Source organism: Emydura macquarii, unplaced genomic scaffold (genome assembly GCF_026122565.2).
Source record: "Emydura macquarii macquarii isolate MOO-44397 ecotype Brisbane River unplaced genomic scaffold, CSIRO-AGI_Emac_v2 contig_2531, whole genome shotgun sequence".
Classification (NCBI taxonomy): domain Eukaryota; kingdom Metazoa; phylum Chordata; order Testudines; family Chelidae; genus Emydura; species Emydura macquarii.
The window spans coordinates 6,385,807-6,403,633 of NW_027132668.1; the positions used below are offsets into that span (position 1 = coordinate 6,385,807).

The following is a 17,827-nucleotide window of genomic DNA, read 5'->3' on the forward strand; positions in this document are numbered from 1 at the left end:
TTTACTTCATTAAAACCCTTATAGAGGTCTCTATCCATGTCCAAATCAGATCCCAGTGGTCTGTAGCCCACCCCATGCACAATTACAAGGGAAACTAGTAGTTTTCTTCCCCAATGTGATTTTTACCCAGACAGACTGTCTTATCAATTCCATCACTTCTAATTTCTTTACAGTCTATCTCATCATTGATATACAGTGCTACTCCACCACCTCTGCCTTTATATCGGTCTTTCCTAAACAGCACATACCCTTTAATACTTGTACATCAGTCATGACTACTATTCCACCATATTTCTATTATTCTTATATCTGTTTTCACTTCCTCTACCAGTAGCTCTAGTTCCTCCATTTTGTTACCCAGGCTACTCACATTGGTATACAAACATCTTAATTTTTGCTGTTTGGCTTTGTTCACATTCCTTACCTCATTTGGCACAGTCATTCTACTGACAATATGGTCTATCAGACTGGTATATACACTACCCTTCCTCTTAATGTCCATTCTGCTCCCCACTGCTGTGTCCTTTCTTACTTCATTTTCTTCCCTCTCAATGCTAAAATCAGGCATGGAGATTACCTGGGCATCTTCCAACCATCTCCCCGAACTCCCTAGTTTAAAGCTCTCAATCAGTTGTGCCAGCCTCCATCCTAGAAGTCCATTTCCCTCCTTACCCAGGTAAAGTCCATCCCAAGAGAACACTCCTCTGTCCATGAATGCCTCCCAGTGACCATACATCCCAAAGTCCTCCTTATAGCACCACTGCCTGAGCCATCTGTTGATAATCAGAATCTTGTCACGCCTTTGTTGTCCTCCTCTAGGGACAGGCAGAATCCTACTGAAGATCACCTGAGCCTCCATTTCCTTAAGAGTCTTCCCCAGCCTGGCATAGTCTCCTTTGTTATGTTCCGCCACAAATCTAGCTATATCATTTGTACCCACGTGAAGGACAATCAGTGGATTCTTTCCCGCTCCTGTTAGCATCCTTCTCTGCCTCAGGTCCACATCTCGTATCTTAGCACCTGGCAGACAGCACACCCTTCTGTTCTCCGGATCAACTCTGATTACCGGCCTGTTTGTTCATCTCAAAAGGGAGTCCCCAATCATGTAGACCTGCCTTTTCCTGGTGACAGTGCAATTCTCCTGCCTATCCCGTTCTTTCTGGCTGCAAGTCATCTCGTCTATTATTCTCCTTGGCAATCCTCTGCAACTATTCTTGTATCCTCTTGGGGCTCTTATTTGATGGTATCTCCATTGGCTCATCCACTCTTTGTATAGGACTAGCTGCTCCTCTTCTTCCTTGTGCTCCCACCTTCAGTAACCACCTGCTGTGCCCCTTCTTCATTTTCCAACTCCTCAAACCTGTTTCTGAGCTCTGTTTCTCCTTCCCTAGCCCATCTTTTCCTGTGCCAGGTTCTCACAGTCACCTGCTTCCACTGGCCACTTTCCTCACCCAGCATTCTTTCCTCAGAATTCGTTGGTCCTGCTTCTATCTGCAAGTCTGGGTTTTTCCCTTCAGCCCCCTCATTCCTTTGCTCGAACCCTCTTCTAAACTCAACCAGTGTTTCCACCTGCATCTCCAACCCTCGAATCTTCTCTTCCATCTGCTCTATGAGGTGGCACTTCATACAAACGAAGGTCTTTTGAGGTACCCCCTACAGGATCATGTACATCCCGCAGCTTCCACATCCAGTCATCTTCATTGTCTCTTCCATTGCTTGAGTGACTACCCTACCGCCTCTGTATCTGTCATAGCCTTTCCCCCTACTTCCTGTCAGTGAGAAAGACAAAAACAAAACAAGCCCCAACAAGCACCCCAACAATACCAGAATACAACACACTCCCTCCCCAAACTCCCACTTACAAAATACCGTTTTCAGCTCTGTTGGCTGGCTCCTGTGCCGCTGCAGTTGTGCCGTTGCCTGATTGAGTGGCTGCCCTTATAGGCCCCCTAATTAGGGAAGCCTCGCCCCCTAATTAAGGTCAGCTGTTCTCAATACACCACCCAGTACCAGCTCCTGCAAACTGAAGGGGGGGAGGGAGGAAGAAACAGACACACATGCAATAAAGCACATATGAAAACTTTTCCAGTTTTCCTCTAACTTTATATTTGTTAAGATGAAGCCAGTTTTATAAGAATTTTGTCTATGAACTTTTAAAATTAAATAAAAATGTATTTTAATTATATTATGAAAACATCAACATCAAACACTTGTAAAACACATAATATTAATATGGCACTCATTTTCTGAATAAAGTAATGTGAATATATTACAAAAGAACATCTTCGGTGCCAATAAAGGATACTTGTATAACCATGAAGATGATCTTAAAACTCTCATGTGATTATGGGAGAACTAGAAACAAATGGCCTTCTAGGTTATGTACTTCATCTCCTTACCAATTCAGGATTATTGTTTACAGTACAACTTAAAGTGTATTGTTTTCACTGGAAATAACAGGTTGACTTCCCACTGTTGAGAAGTGCAATCAAAATACACAGTTACAAATAGTTATTCCAGTGTAAACACATGAATATTGTCAAAGCAGATAAGGACCTGAAATTACTGTATCTGTTGGAAAACAGAAATGTCAGGTGAGTAATATACAAAAATAATTAAAACAAAAGGATGGAAAACACTAAATAGTGTATGCCTTCCCTCCCATGGTATATTCCAAATTTTTTCCTCCTCTTATATTTAATATTCCTTTCTAAAGTATGGGCAAAGGAATTTAGACTAATTTTACTTCCATGAAAAGAAAGCTATAATACCTGCAGAAAAACCTCAGATTTATTCTGCCCTGCATGCTGCTATTCAAAGGTATTTGAAACTAAACATAGTGGACTATCACAGACTTTACTTTGAAGGAGTAGACAAAAACAATGTCCAAGTTTGCTTTTTATTAAAAGACTAAAGCATAACATTTTACCAGATACAAGAAATTCAGTTTTTTGTGGCATACCAAACATTGGAGTCAACAAGAAAAAATTCTGCATGTTATATACAGTAAATCTGATATTACTCCATCAATGTAATGTATAATAGCACATGCTTAAAACATGGTCAAAATACAGTGTCACAAAATAAGTACCTTTATAATTTTAAAGTCTGAGACAAATAATTCAAAGAGGTGAAAGCAGTGACTTTCCATCAAATGGCTACACACACAATCACAAGTTCAGGGCATAATTATTCCAGAAAACCAACATCATTTTTCATGCCCGATCAATCACATCCAGTTTGATGGGGCTTCTATTTTTTAGGCTTTTCTTCACATTTTAAAAAATAAGACATTTGAGAGATGTGAAAAACTAAGTTCAGTCTTCACAGTAATACAATTGGGTTGTTTGCCACACCTCTACATTATTGCCTGAACAACAATCTTTACAAAACTAGTTTTCACCCCTGTTTTGGTTTCAGAAATATAGCACCTCTAATGAATAAGATATGAATTTATTGATGAATAATACAGGGACATGAGTGTGTATTTAGAACAATTTTTGAATAGTAAATCCTTTCAGTAATACAGCTATAAGACAAGTTAAACACAGTACAATAAACCATGCATCTTTTGACTTGTCAGATCAGCTAAACTACTTACTTGGCTAATATACAGCAACACTTACATATTTTAGTAAATTAAGCTTATTGAGTATAAGGAAAAAACAATCACATTTGTTCAAGTGGCTCAAGGTTGTCCAAATGCTTTTTATTTGTATCTTCACTATGACGGCTTTGGCAATGGGTTAAATGTTTCTTAAAGCCTCTGGGAAAATTTGATTCAAAATTACAACGTGGACATTTAAGCAAACTTTGACCATGAGCAGCAACATGGTTTTTAAGAAGAGATTCCAAAAGAAAAGCCTTTCCACATATTTTACATTTGTACGGGCTTTGAACATTATGCTTGTTAACTAAATGATGCAAAACAGCACCTTTTTTCATTGCACGACAGCAACAAATTTTGCAATAATACTTTCCCTTTCCACGCTTCATGTATTTTGCTATCTCTTCTTCCGAGATGAAAGCCTCTTTCTCTTCTGTAAACTGCAGTATACACTGTGGCTGAATGGGAGTAGTTGCATCTATTTTGCTCTCTTTGTTGTAATCAGATGATTCTATATCAAACTGTTCTTGATCACTATTGGATTCTTGTTCCTTTACCTCCACAGATTCCAGAATCTCTGTTTTTCCACACTCACTGCTATTTAATTCATTATCAGAGCTCTCCTGGTTTTCCTTCTTAGGCTTCTTTTTGGGGCATGAATACAACATATCTTCTGAAGCCTCCTTCACTAAGATTGACTGCTCTTCCTGAGACAATAGATCATCCAGTGTTTTTTGGTCCTCTAAACTCTGAGCTAGAAAATCACTCTCATCAGCCTCAATAGGTGTCTGGGACTCAGAGGAAACAGCTGCAGCAGGTTTGAAAGGCTCAGGAAAAGGAACATTTTTCTGGACCTCAGAGGAAACAACAGGAGCAGGTTTGTGAAGATCAGTGGAAAGAGCATGTTTTTGGACATCAGAGGAAACAGCAGGAGCAGGTTTCTGGGTCTCAGAAAACAGAGCATGCTGCTGGACATCAGGGGAAACACCACATTTCTGTGGCTCAGGAAAGGCTTCTTTTTGCGTCTCAGGAGAAACAGTAGGAGCAGGTTTCTGGAATTCAGTGACGAGGGCATGTCTCTGCACATCAGGGGAAACAGCAGGAACAGGTTTCTGAGATTCAGTGACAAGGACATGTTTCTGGATGTCAGGGGAGGCAGCAGCAGGTTTCTGAGACCCTGGGAAGCAAGTATGTTCCTGGACTTCAGGGGAAACAGCAGCAAGTTTCTGTGGCTCTTGGAAGACAGCATGTTTCTGGACTTCAGAAGAGAAAGGAGCAGATTTCTGGGGCTCACTAAAGAGTTTCTGGATTTCAGGAGAAACAGCAGGGGCAGAAACCTGAGGCTCCGAGAAGAAAGCACGTTTCTGGACTTCAGACGAAACAGTAGGAGCAGATTTTCGAGGCTCAAAAAGGGCTCTTTTCCGGGATTCAGGGTAGAGGGCCCGTTTCTGTCCCTCAAGGGAAACAGTGGGGACAGACTTCTGAGTCTCAGGGAAGAAGGTTGACTTCCGGGACTCAGAAGCAAGTTTCCAAGGCTCAGAAGACTGGGGGGAAGCAGTTTTGCGAAGATCAGAAAACAAAGATGATTTCCAAACTTCAGAGGAAACAGTGTGACTAGGCTTTCGGAGTTCAGGTGAAACAGGCTTCCAAGTATCAGGAGAAAGAACAGGTTTCCAGCCTTCAGGGTATACAGAGGAGATTGGTTTCCATGGCTCAGAGGAAACAAGAGCAGATTTCTGGGGCTCAGAGAAGGATGTAGGTTTCCAAGGGTCAGGGGCAGGTCTCTGTGGCTCGGGGGACACCACCGGGGCAGGCCTCCGCGGCTCAGGGGACACCACCGGGGCAGGCCTCCGCGGCTCAGGGGACACCACCGGGGCAGGTTTCTGTGGCCAGGGGGAGACAGCAGCAGCAGATTTCTGTAGCTCATGAGAAATAGCAGTGGCAGGCCTCCAGGGCTCAGGAGAAACAGGAGCAGGTCTCCATGATTCTGGGGAAATTGCAGGAGCAGGCCTGCGGGGCTCAGGAGACAAAGCAGGAGTAGGCCTCCGCATCTGAGGAGTATGCCTGCGGGGCTCAGGGGACACTGCTGGGGAACGCCTGCGGGGCTCAGGAGACACTGCCGGGGAACGCCTGCGGGGCTCAGGGGACACCGCCGGGGAACGCCTGCGGGGCTCAGGGGACACCGCCGGGGCAGGCTTCTGGGGCTCAGGGGACACCACTGGTGAACGCCTTCGGGGCTCAGGGGACACTGCTGGGGCAGGTTTCTGGGGTTCAGGGGACACCACTGGGGCAGGTTTCTGGGGTTCAGGGGACACAGCTGGAGAATGCCTGAGGGAATCTGGAGACACTGGCGGGGCAGACTTCTGAGGTTCAGGGGACACTGCTGGGGCAGGCTTCTCAGGCTCAGGGGAGACTGCTGGGGCAGGCTTCTCAGGCTCAGGGGAGACCACTGGTTTCTGAAGCTTGGGAGAAATAACTGGGTCAGGCTTTGGGGGTTCAGGGGAAAGGGCAGGTTTGTGTGGTTCAGGGGAGATGGCAGCTTTGTGAGGCTCCCGAATGAGTGTCGTTTTCAGGGATTCAGTCGCAGCTTCTAACTGATCTTTCTGTTCTTCATTCCACTTTTCAGGTACTGCATGTTGTGAAGTGATGTGATAATAAACGTTGCAATACATCTTGCTGGTAAAGAAACATTTGTGACAGTGGAACAGTTTTGCACTTTTCTGATAAAATATAAGTTTACCTAAACCAGCAGCATCCATTTCATCACAATATTCTGGGTGGATGGTACCCATATGAATTTGTATGTTTTCATAATCTGTCCCTCTGAAACTGCAGTGATCACATTCTAAACGCTCTGATGTTTTACGCAGTATCTGGAACATGTCCATTTTTCTATGGTCAGTTGCAGCTGGCACAGCACTACAAGTCTGAAACATCAAGCTTCAGTACTCCTGCAATAGAGGTAAAACACTGCATACTTAGCTCATATAATACAACATTTACTTTTCAAAATTTTGTTCATTCTGAATTAACTTGATGCATTTTTCCATTTCTAGAATAAAAATTAATCCTAGCTAGATTAAGCCAATCCCCAGACATTTACAGATCCTCAAGACAGTTATGAAAAGTGTCATCACCAGCTAATCTTTCTTCTACACAAAATCCACAGCTGTGTATTAACCTACACATTTCTCCTTCATAGCAAATTGATATATGAATTTAATAAATTATTATGCTATGGTGGGAAAAATAATGTTTGCATGGCTATAACCTCCTGCATGAAGAAATACAAATACAGATTTCCCCTAGGTCTACAAGTCACTGCACACAGTAAAGTTTGTGCAAGTAATTTAAGTTCTGTTGCTGTTTACCAGGTGGGCCTGGTTGCTATATATCTATCAGCAGAGGGACTTTGCAAATAAACCACATGCAAGGGACCAATGCAACAAATATCTAGCTCATGGCACCATGTTCATCTGACAAACACTTCTTTTTTTGACCAGAGGTTAATACTTATACTACATTGCATCTGAAAATTAGAGAGCACTTTCCAAAGAGTTAATTTTTGCAAAACCACTGCAGGGCTGTTATCTTCATTTTATAGCTTAGTAAACTATACAGAGAGATTAACCATTCGGGAAAAGGCCACATAAGCATTACACAAAGCTGAAAACATGACCATAAGGTCCTGACTCTGTCCACTGTTTTATTCATGAAATCCTCCTTTCCATACAGTAATTATTCTACATGAAAAACACATTGGTAACTGATAGACTGACACTGTCAATTACAAAACCAAACTGCTGTCTGACATCTGTCTATCTGCTCGTTACACTTAGAATTACCAACATTGAAAAAGCAGAGAAAAATATTTTCTTTTTAAATTTTTGTGCGTTTGAGAGACTTCTGTGTAGGTGGTTTCTCCTGTTTGTGGGAGTCTTTCACACAATGGAAAGGGAATAAAAAATATTTTATAAAATAAAAAATTGTGACTGTAAAATCAAAACAGAATCACAAAGAGATTAAGACAGACGCAGCACCTGAAATTTAACTAATTTTAAAAAAAACTGACTAGATTTCAACTGACAGTGCCTCCAACAGTGAAAAGCGATAGCATGGTAGGACGTCAGTTAAATTAGCGCTGTAAATAGAAGACCCAATCTAACCATATCCCACTAACCATTTTTCTCTCTTTTTAGGTATCCTTATGCTGGGAGAGAAATGTGTGTGGTAGTAAATTATTATTATTCTTTATCTGTATTATGATAGTGCCTAGGAGTCGCAGTCTGTAAGTAGAGTCACTGCTCCAGGGTTCTGAGAAAAAAATCCTTCATATATGTATAGAAAAATGATCGCCTAACTGTACACTTTGCCTAAATATGTTGAAGGTATATAACTAACCTACCTAAAAGTTGGAGGTGGGTTTTTTTTTATTTTCTCTGGAAGACCTGGTTTTGAAACCACAGAATCTGAACTAGAGACGTGGGTTAAAAAAACTTTGAGATTTTATGCTTTATTTTAATCCTTAGTATAAGTCTGGATGCTCTGACTATCCATATTAAATGTTCAATCCTTTTATGAATCCTGCTAACCTTCTGGTTTCAATGATATCTTGTGGCAACAAGTTCCACGGGCTAATTGTACATTATATGAAAACTATTTCCTTTGAGCTGTTTTAAATTTGTTGCTTTTTAATTTTATTGAATAACACCTTATCCTTGTATTGTGAAAAAAGGTGAATAAGATGGGCCCATCTACCTTTTCCATTCCACTTATTATATATAACTTTATTATATTCCCCTCTATACTAAATTGTCCTGAATCTCTTCAACATCTTTCAAATGGAAGCTATTCCATACCTGTAATCATTTTTGTTGTCTGTCTCTGAGACCCCTCTCTTCTTCCCTTCATGTCCAATCAATTTCACAATTTCTTTATACACAGCATATTATTAACCCTTCTTGCAAGGTTGAATTATTTTATATTTCAATGCATTTTATATTTATAGGAATTTCTGTGGTTTGACGAGGACTACCCTTTGGCTCTTTGGCTTTCATTGTCTGTGTAACCAGGAGGTATGGCCTCCCTCGGAGATTGATGCCGAGGGAGAGCCAAACCCCCTCTGGGGGTTGGAACCCAGGACTACTCCACCTGACCGGAAGCAGGTAGGCGGAGCTAGGAGGATAAAAGCCAGGCCTGCCCGCTCACTTAAGCCCCAGCAGCCGAGGGAGAAGGATGCCTCTCCCTTGGTGCCTGAGCCTAGGGCTGCACCCGACCTCTCCACAGAGGAGAGGCTGCAGGAGCTGCCCATGGCGTGGGGCCCTGAGGACCTGGAGGAGCTACCTGAGCTGCCAACCCCGTGAGCTGGAGGGGACACACGGACCCTGTGACCTAGAGGAACTGCCCTCCGCAGATGACTCCGAACAATTCCTGGACCTGCCATCAAGCAACAAGGCCAAGGGCTTCTGGAGCTTCCCTCGGGCAGAGCATCCCAAGGAACCAGGGTACAGCTTAGGAGACCAGGCACTCTAGGAAGAGGGTGGGAGGAAGTAGCCCAGGGGAGCAGACTACAGTCCGGCTGATCTTGCACTTGCTCTAAGGCAGCGTGTTTTGGCTGGAGCCCTGACACTGACAGGGTCCTGGGCTGGGACACAAAAGAGATGGGTGGGCCTGTGTCCCCCACCCCCCTTCCTACCCTGACGTAGGGGTGATCGCCCACTGAGGGCCAGAGCCTGTTCCCTGGTGCCTCGCCCTGCTGAGGACTAGAGATTGCTTCCCTTCTGCCTGTCCTGCCCTGCCTAAGGGTCAGAGCTTTGGACCATTTCCTCGCCCCTCTGGGGGCTAGAGACCGTTTTCCCCCATTGCCAGCCTGCCCTGCCGGAGGGCTAGGCCTAAGATCATTGCCTCACTCTGCCGAAGGCTGTTTCCCGCTGCCTGCCCATCCCGCTGAGGGCCGGGCCTTAGACTGTTCCCATTTGCGGGCCCACCCTGCCTAAGAGTTGGGGCCCTGAACTGTGTGCTTCCCCTATTAAAGGGCTAGAGTCTATGATCCCTAAGGGGCAGGAACAGAACCGAAGGCTCGCCCTGCTAAGGGCTGGAGACAGCCCCTTTATTTTGGACTTCCTGCAGGCTACAGGTGCCGGAAGGTGTGGCCTCCCTCAGAGATTGACAGTGAGGGAGAGCCACTGGCGCCGCCCACTACCGGAGATCCTTTAGTCTCCCAAACAAAAGCATAAAAATAAGGTGAGTCTAAAAGTGGGATCAGACTGCATCAAACTCTGAACTCCAATTTGTAGCAACCACATTCTGCTACAGGCTTAACACATGTGTAATGGTGACTAAGGCTATGACTACACTATAGCTTAAGTCAACATAAGTTATGTCACTCAGGGTTGTGAATTAGCCACCCTCATAAGCAACATCACTTATGCCGACTAAACACTGATGTGCACAGTGCTATGTCAGCAGGATAGTTTCTCCCACCAACATAGCTACTGCTGCTCACAGGGGCTAGAGTAATTAAGCTGACAGAGCTCTCTCCCGTCATCTTAGAGCAGCTACACCAGAAAGCTGAGAGCGGCGCAGTCAGCTCTCTAGTGTAGTCAGACCCTAAGAGAAGTCTATTATAACATATTCCAAGCCACTATCCTGCCCTTGAGAGGTGCTTGTCGCCTCATTGAGGGACTACCACTGTAGGTATCAGAGCAATCTAGGCCCATTAACTTTACTTATCTGCTGACTACCCCCATGGATTTTCTACCCAGGACCATCAGCATAGTGGGTAGATCTGCAGCTTCTCAGCCTGGATACATGGCAAAAAAAAGGGGGTTGCTTCTTTAAGCAGGGGAACTATCCATCTCCAAATTCTAGAACCACCAGCTGGAGAGAGAAGGCAGGAGGGACTCTGCCTAGCCTAAAACACTGATAAGACATCACTCACAGAAAGGGTGAGATCAGACCAGAGGGGGTGTGCATCTCAAGATTTGTTACTTTACAAAGATCTGTAACTTTAGTGCTTTTTTAAGAATAAAGTGACTGGTTAAGAAATTTTGCTAAGCCTGTGACCCTTGCTTCCCTGCCATGTTGCCCCTGATGGGGTTAAACTAAAAGCCAGAGTGCCAGAATATAAATGACTGGGGGGCTGAGGAGGTCGGAGGCATTGGTTCCAGGGTCAGGGATGGCTAAACTATGGAGTCTATGCAGGGTAGAGTAATTTAAATCACCAAGCAAGAAATCGTATTTTAAACACCATTTTTTGTCTTGTTTGTACAAATACATGTACTTTTTAATTATTTCCCTAAAGAAAAGTTATCATTGGATAGTAAGTATTAAAACATGTTCATTTACAACTCAGTATAGCCTGCACAGTAAATTCAGTATTTCTTTTTGAAATTATGATAATATACTATATCTATACATTTTTATTTAAGCAATTATATAGCTTAACATGTTAGTAAACAGGTTTTTTTATAGTAATAATGGTGAATGATGCATTATTTACTAGATCAATTTTTTACTTTGATACATGTCATGCTCTATTTGGCTAGAAACTGGAATTCAATTAAAGCTACAAAAATAGCATTTTAAATTTGTTTTTATTAATTAAATAAAACTGAGGTGCTGAATACATAAGAAAAATGTTTATCAAGACATGTTTTGCCTTTAAAATTGATTATTTTAAAAAGAAAATAGTATATCTGAATTAGGGCTCCTAGGCACTATGATAATACAAATAAACAATAATCTGTGCTTAGTGAACTGAACTGATTATTTCTGATCAACATGTCCTTCAAGATATTAGAACTAATAGATCTCATCCTCACTTATTTTTCAGTCAGAGTGGAAGAAAACAAGCTGTAGGCTTTTTAACTCTCAATCAGTTTTAGCTTTGAATTAACTAGTTATTGAACTGAACTAACTGAATAAACTGAAATGAAGGAAATATTCTTGCTGCCCCTACAAAAGAGGCTGCTGTTGTCAAAGCTGGTGAAGCACTTCAATAGACTCTGGTTCCAGGTGTTTACCAGTGACTTCCACCAGTTCATCAGACTGATTTTAAAACTTTACCAACAAATGTACTGTTTGCATTTTTTTCATTTAAATTTTAATAGATTATAGCAAATTTAGACCTTAGCATATTGACAATTTCAAACTGAATTTTAAATAGGTTTATTTTAAAGAGAATGTATTTAACTTAAATAAAACTATGATTTAAGTAAAACACACAGTCCCTGTGATGCTTTTTTTTTTCCAAGTACAGTGCATGAGGATGTTGAATTGGTTGAAAAGTCATCCAATACCAGACAATCAGTTTTCAGAAATTGTATAATATAATGACAACATTTTCTTGGTAACATAAGGCTTAGAATCCTAACTAAGTTATTTTGCAAGCAAATCAGATTTAATTTAGCTTTAAAGATAAACTGGAAAGAAAATATAAATTGGCAAAATCCATCTACAATCACACTTGAATGTATTCTGCTGAACTTTTATCTCTCACTTTATTGCATCTTAATTTCTTTCCTTACTGACTATTCTAACTCCTTTCCATAAAATCTCCCAAAGTCACTGCTACTCAGGCACCTACAACCAACTACTATATGCTACTGCTGCCCACCTTCATAGATGTACCAAAACGTTTGCACAAATCACACAAACTATTTCAGGATCCAGTTCTAGAACACCACTTCAACGATTTACTCTAGCCTTCCCCACAGACCTAAACACACAATCTATTTAAATCTGCATCTGTCCTTATGGATCTTGTGGGATGATACAGGGCATCAAGTGGATTTGACAGAGGACAGGGAGAGTCCCTTAAAATTGCACGCTGTAGAGAAACTCCGTTACTTGAGGTTACTAAGGTTATCCTAGCAATACACAAAAATGAAGAAAAGTTTGAAATTCAGTCTTCCTGTCCCTATTTCTGGCAGCTGGTTTGGCTTAGCTTCTCCCTCCACTTGGGCAACGAAAGTGGTTGCACGCTCAGGGCTATACCGCGCTGCGCTGGCTAAAAAAGGCTGCTGTTTAGCTTAACAACAGCTTGCTCCACTTTTTTTTTTTCTTTAGCATTTTGATTCATAGCGGCGTTAACCTCAACAGACACCTGGGGGCGGGGCGCGTTTACACGTCTAAAGTCTGGCACCAAAATCGCGCTAGCGGGGAGGTGCAGTGTGTGCAGGCGCGCACGCGCGCGCACACACGCAGGGGGGGGAGGGGCGGAAATGCTGCGCGGCCCCAGAAAGCGACCGAGGGGGGAAGGGGCCTGAGCGCGAGTCTGACGCCGGCGGTGACCGCCCCCCCGCCACCGGCTGGTGGGGGAGGGGGACTGTCCCGTGTGAAAGGCCCCAACCCGTCCCCCGGGGTGGGGGTCCGGAGGCCTCGGTCCCGCTCCTGCCGGGAGAAGATGGTTCCCCACCCCCCGCCCGCTCGCCGCCGCTCCCACCGGCCGGACTCACCCCGCTGCGGCGCCGCCGCCGCAAGGGGCGGGGGGTTTATCGCTGAGGATCGTTGTTCCCGCCGCTCTGGTCGGGCCGCGGTCGGTCGCTCGGAGACCCCCCCTGGGGGAGCGCGGCGCGGCCCTTCCAATGGCGGCGAGCAGCGCTGCTGCAGGCCGGGCAGGGCAGGGCAGGGCAGGCGACAGCGTCTAACCCGGGGGAGGGGGAGGCGCGCGCGCGGCCAACGAGCGGAGGCTTTATTGGGTCTCGGGCCCTTCCCGCTGCCCAACCGGAAAACGCCGCAGTGGTTTTTTTTTCCAGCCCCGCCTCCCGCACCGCGCGAGACCGCGGGCGGGCGGGCGCCCTGAAGAACGTGCCGTTGCTGCTGCTGCTGCTGCTGCTGCTGCTTTCAGGGCTTGTGCGCGCGCGCATGGCGGGTAGGGGGCGCGATGAGACAATGGAGGCCGCTAGAGCGCTGTAGAAGGGGCCGTTGTTCGGGAAGGGAAAGAAAAGAACGCGCGGGCGGGCCCGTTGGTGGCGGAGAGGAGGAGCGCGTGGCACTGCTCTGCGGGATTGGTGCTGGTGAGCGCTGCACGTGCCACAGCAAGGCAGGGGAGGGCCCGATCCAGCTTCTCTTGGCGCCAAAGGGCCGCCCCCTCCCTCTGGTAACCAGCTGGTGCCTCCTGAGGGGCCATCGTGAGGGGTTGTCTTGGCTGGTGTTTCGGGGAGAGGTGGCCCCGGTCATCTCGGGGGCAGAGCATCTGTTACACAACCCTGTGCTGTGCCGTGCCAGTGCCTCCCTCTCCTGCTAGCGTGACCAAGTAGCAAGTGTGCAAAATCGGGGGGAAGGGGTTATAGTGCCTATATAGGAAAAAAGCCCCAAACATGGGGACAGTCCCTGTAAAATTGGGGCATCTGGTCAGCCTACTCCCGCAACTGCTGCTCATATTCTGTGTTGCCCTTTGCTCCCTCACTCCCTCCCCCAAAACTCCTTGAGGCACTGGCTACATTGGGAATTTTCCCTGGTTTCCAACTGGGCTACACTTCACATGTACAACTCAAAGCTTTGCTCACCTGCGCATGGTGGTTGCATGTTTTGATACACCAATGGATAGAATGGCTGCAAAGGCTGGAGACCCCGCATGAGACTTACCAGGCTAATATGGGTTTGGCTTTTATTTTTGAGGGAGAGGCTGAAAACAGGACTTAGAATGTGGGAAGCTGGCAGACTAGGTGATAGCTCATTTCAGGGTCCCCATGTTTCTGCTGAACACTGACAAATCCATAGCTGGCATCAGTGTCACCTCTGTGTTAGTTTTGTTAAAGTAGGTGTTTGTTTAGTGTTTAGTGACTGTGTGTGACTTGCTGCAAGCATTAATCTTGCGTATACCATCTGTATCCCATATTGTAAGATATTCAAGCAACTGTATTGTGAGCTTCTGTGATGATGTAAATCACTGGACAGGAGAGAAACATTAGTGTGCAATACTAGTCTCCTACAGAATGTGTTACATTCTGCCCAACAGGAAAGGTCCATTGACACTAGACCGACTGTATTGTGGGATGATAAAGAGGACAAAAGATGTTTGTTGTTTTGCTCTCCCTGCCACCAATGATGAGGCATACAAGTGGATTCCTTCTATTATCTGAGCTTGCAGCACAAGGGAGGAGGGGAATAAAAACATCTAAAAGAAGGAAGTTTTTCTGTCCTAGTTGGACTTTGCGGGGCAGGGTTACTAGGGATATGCGATAGCTCTGCAGTGCTTAGCCTGGGTTAGCCCAAAAAGTCATTTGGAGCTTGCTTATTGTACAAGCTTCTATTACGTTTTGAAACTTAAGATTGTAATTCATTTGTTCCTATATGTTTACAGGCTTTAACCTTGTCAATAACTCTTGTTTTCATATCCTATTTAATAAATCTAGTTTATTATAGGATTGGCCACAAGTGTTGTCTTTGGTGTAAGATTTAAGTTGCAATTAACCTAGGGTAAGTGACTGGTCCTTTAGCACTGGGAGTAACATGAATATTGCCGTGATTCTTGGTGTAAGGCAGAGGTCTTCAAACTGTGGAGCACACTCCTTGAAGGGGACGCGGAGGAACATTCAGGGAGGTGCGGTAGGGCCTACGCCAGCTCCCATGGGGGATGGGGAGGGAATGCCACCCAGCCTGCTTTGCCCCCAAGCTCTGCTCCAGCCTGCCCCCCCCAGCCACGGCTCCTGGCTCAGCCTCAGTGCCCGGCCCCTCCTCAGCTTCCAGTCATGGCGCCTGGCCCCCAGCTCGGCGCCTGACTGCTGTCTCAGTGCTCAGCTGCAGACCCACTTCTAACCTTGGCCCCTAGCCCCGACCATGGCCCCCCTCCCAGCTGCAGTCCCTGGCCTCGACCATGGCCCCACTCACAGCCCAAGCTGGGGAATGTGTGGGGTGGGGGCGGAGACAAGAGTAAGGGAGGGCGCAGGGTAAAAAGTTTGTTGACCACTGATGTAAGAGGCTATCTGTCACCTGGGTAGTGAGATAGATAGAAGTATGCAAGAGGACTGCCTGTGACTCCATGTTTAGGTTGTTATAGTGCCCAAGAAGTTCACACTTGATAATTGGTTGGTGAAATCTAAGTGTAGAATTCACAACCAATTTGGAATTTGTTTCCTATGTCTTAATAGTCTTCCCTGAGGTTGGTGCTCATGCTCATGAGTCGCTGCAGACAGCTTTACAGAATAAAAGACTGGTTTTCAGCTCTAACTGTGGAGTCTTCATGACATTACTCCATAATGAACTAGTCTGCGGGGATGTCTGTCCCAAAAAAGTGATTCCCATGGAGTTGGAATATCATTGGGATTAAGAAAGCAAATGTTCTAGAAGAATGATCAAAAACATGCAGTTGTGAGTATTCCTGTTGCTTGTTTGCTTTCTTTCCTGATCTCTTTAGATCCCAAGTCTTGTCCAATACACACCTTTCCCCTCTGGTGGGATGTCATCATGATATGACAGGCAATGATGTTGGATAGTATAGTGGCTTTTAGTTTAAACAGAAATTGTTTTTGTTAATTCTTTGCTTTTTGTTAGGGAATGCAATATTGGAAATGTAAGTTTACATATATATAAATAAAGAGTATATAAGTATCAAATATCAAAGGGGGAGGGAGGAGGAACAACAGGAACAAGACAGATTCCATATCTGATTATCATTTGATCTTGAATCTCTATCCCTCCCCTTTTTTTCCTAGGCATCTTTTCAGCAGAATGCTCTGATTTCTTCAGGTTCACTAGCTTCCCTCCTTTCTTCAGCATGGGGTAGCTGTTGACACCAAGGGATATAGCTGGTAGAGTGCAGTGCAGCATACCACTCTGTTTTGTGCTGCCTTTGTATTCTCCAGAATTTGTTTTCATTATAAATAAATAAATAAATAAAATGTCTAGCTGTGATGATTGCTGAAATGCATTTGGTTCATTTTTCAGGGTAACTGATTCAAGGATACCCACCTGTTTTTTCAGAACCTTTACCAATCATTTGGAACGATGTCATCTGCCCCATACACCTTAATAGATACCAACTCTGATGTCCAATGATGACAATGTTGGCATTTAAAATATTGTAATGGGCTTCCTTTTCCCCACTGGCTGGGTTGCAGGTGGGTGTGTTTGAGGGAGAAACTGGGGGACCTCCCACTTCTCATTGACGATATGTCACAGTGAGATCCGCCAGCCCCAGTAAAGTGATTTTTGCATTGCCATATCTGGATAGTGTGGACTGTGCTGGCCGCAAGGCGAAATAGGCAAAATATCTATGGTATGTGGTATAGTTTATTAGTGAGAGTCATGTTCCAGTGTCCACCAGCAGCAATATCTCCACACCCACTAAATGGCAGGGGCAAATTTTAAAACTCTCACAGTTCCATGTCATCTATTTCATTCCCGTGAGGGATCGAATCTTCCTCCATCACCTGGTCAGCCAAATAGCTGACAACTGGAGCAAAATGACACTGTCTGGCAAAATGGTTAAGTTTTCCACATCGGCAGCACATTTGTCCCTGGGCTGGACACTCCCAGAGCCCCTGACAGTGATAAGCTCAGCACCAGTTGCTGCAGCGAGGACCCATGCCAGCACTCTGCTCCTGCATTTGCCAACAATTACAGTGATTCCCCTCTTTCACCCACACGGTTACCTGAACCTTTGTCAATATGCTGTACCAGAGTGGCTTCAGCAGAGGATGGTGTGAATGAGGATCCTGAAGACGAAGAAACCTGGAAAGGTTTGGGTCTGGGAAAGGGTCTGAATCTCTTGGGTTGCAAGTTCAAATTGACAGCCAATCTCTACCACCCTGTAGTGTCAAGGAATCTGGTTCCATCAGGAGACAGTGGGGATGAAATCCACTCCATAAATTGATGCTGAATCATCTGATCAGTTAGAATTTACACATAACTACTGGTTCCCAGAGGCTGGGAACAAACTGGTGGCCCAACTCCCCAGAGAGTTGCATTCGCTGCTGAAACTTAATGCATCCAAGCATAGCATTGGGTGAGGTGTGCTGCTAGTGCCCTCACTGCTTCCCAATACAATGTGTTGGCCTCCAGAGTGGAGAAGATCCAAAAGCCTTCAGTACCTAGTACATTGAGTAATAGTGCATGCTGGTGCGCTTCAGGTGTCGCTTCCAGATCAGCTGCCATCAAGTACACATCTAATGCTGCTGTATACTTGGTCCATGGCAAGGGTGGGTCTCACAGTAGCATCAGGAACGGGGCAGGTGTGGTCACAGAGACTGGGAATTGCCCAGTAGCTGGGACCAC

At 44.9% G+C, this 17,827-nt stretch overlaps 1 protein-coding gene and 1 long non-coding RNA gene across 3 annotated transcripts; one reads left to right on the forward strand and one right to left on the reverse strand.

Annotated features, from left to right (window-relative positions):
- Positions 1–2,885: 2,885 nt before the first annotated feature.
- CHAMP1 (chromosome alignment maintaining phosphoprotein 1) lies at positions 2,886–13,418 on the reverse strand. The gene is made up of 2 exons (XM_067563633.1): positions 13,066–13,418; positions 2,886–6,558 (listed from the first exon to the last, which is right to left on the reverse strand). Exon 2 carries the CDS (start codon positions 6,541–6,543, stop codon positions 3,670–3,672), a length of 2,874 nt encoding a protein of 957 aa, XP_067419734.1. The 5' UTR covers positions 6,544–6,558; positions 13,066–13,418; the 3' UTR covers positions 2,886–3,669.
- Positions 13,419–13,493: 75 nt separating this feature from the next.
- LOC137163366 (uncharacterized) lies at positions 13,494–16,452 on the forward strand. 2 transcript variants are annotated; one of them, XR_010922699.1, is made up of 3 exons: positions 13,494–13,626; positions 15,703–15,922; positions 16,267–16,452. It is a non-coding gene; the product is annotated as an uncharacterized lncRNA (long non-coding RNA). The 2 variants fall into 2 exon arrangements; XR_010922700.1 differs by lacking the exon at positions 13,494–13,626 and adding an exon at positions 14,087–15,155.
- Positions 16,453–17,827: the final 1,375 nt, after the last annotated feature.

Bases quoted from the DNA above. Each gene is read 5' to 3' on its own strand.
- CHAMP1 (XM_067563633.1), bottom strand. From the start codon at position 6,543: ATGTTTCAGACTTGTAGTGCTGTGCCAGCTGCAACTGACCATAGAAAA.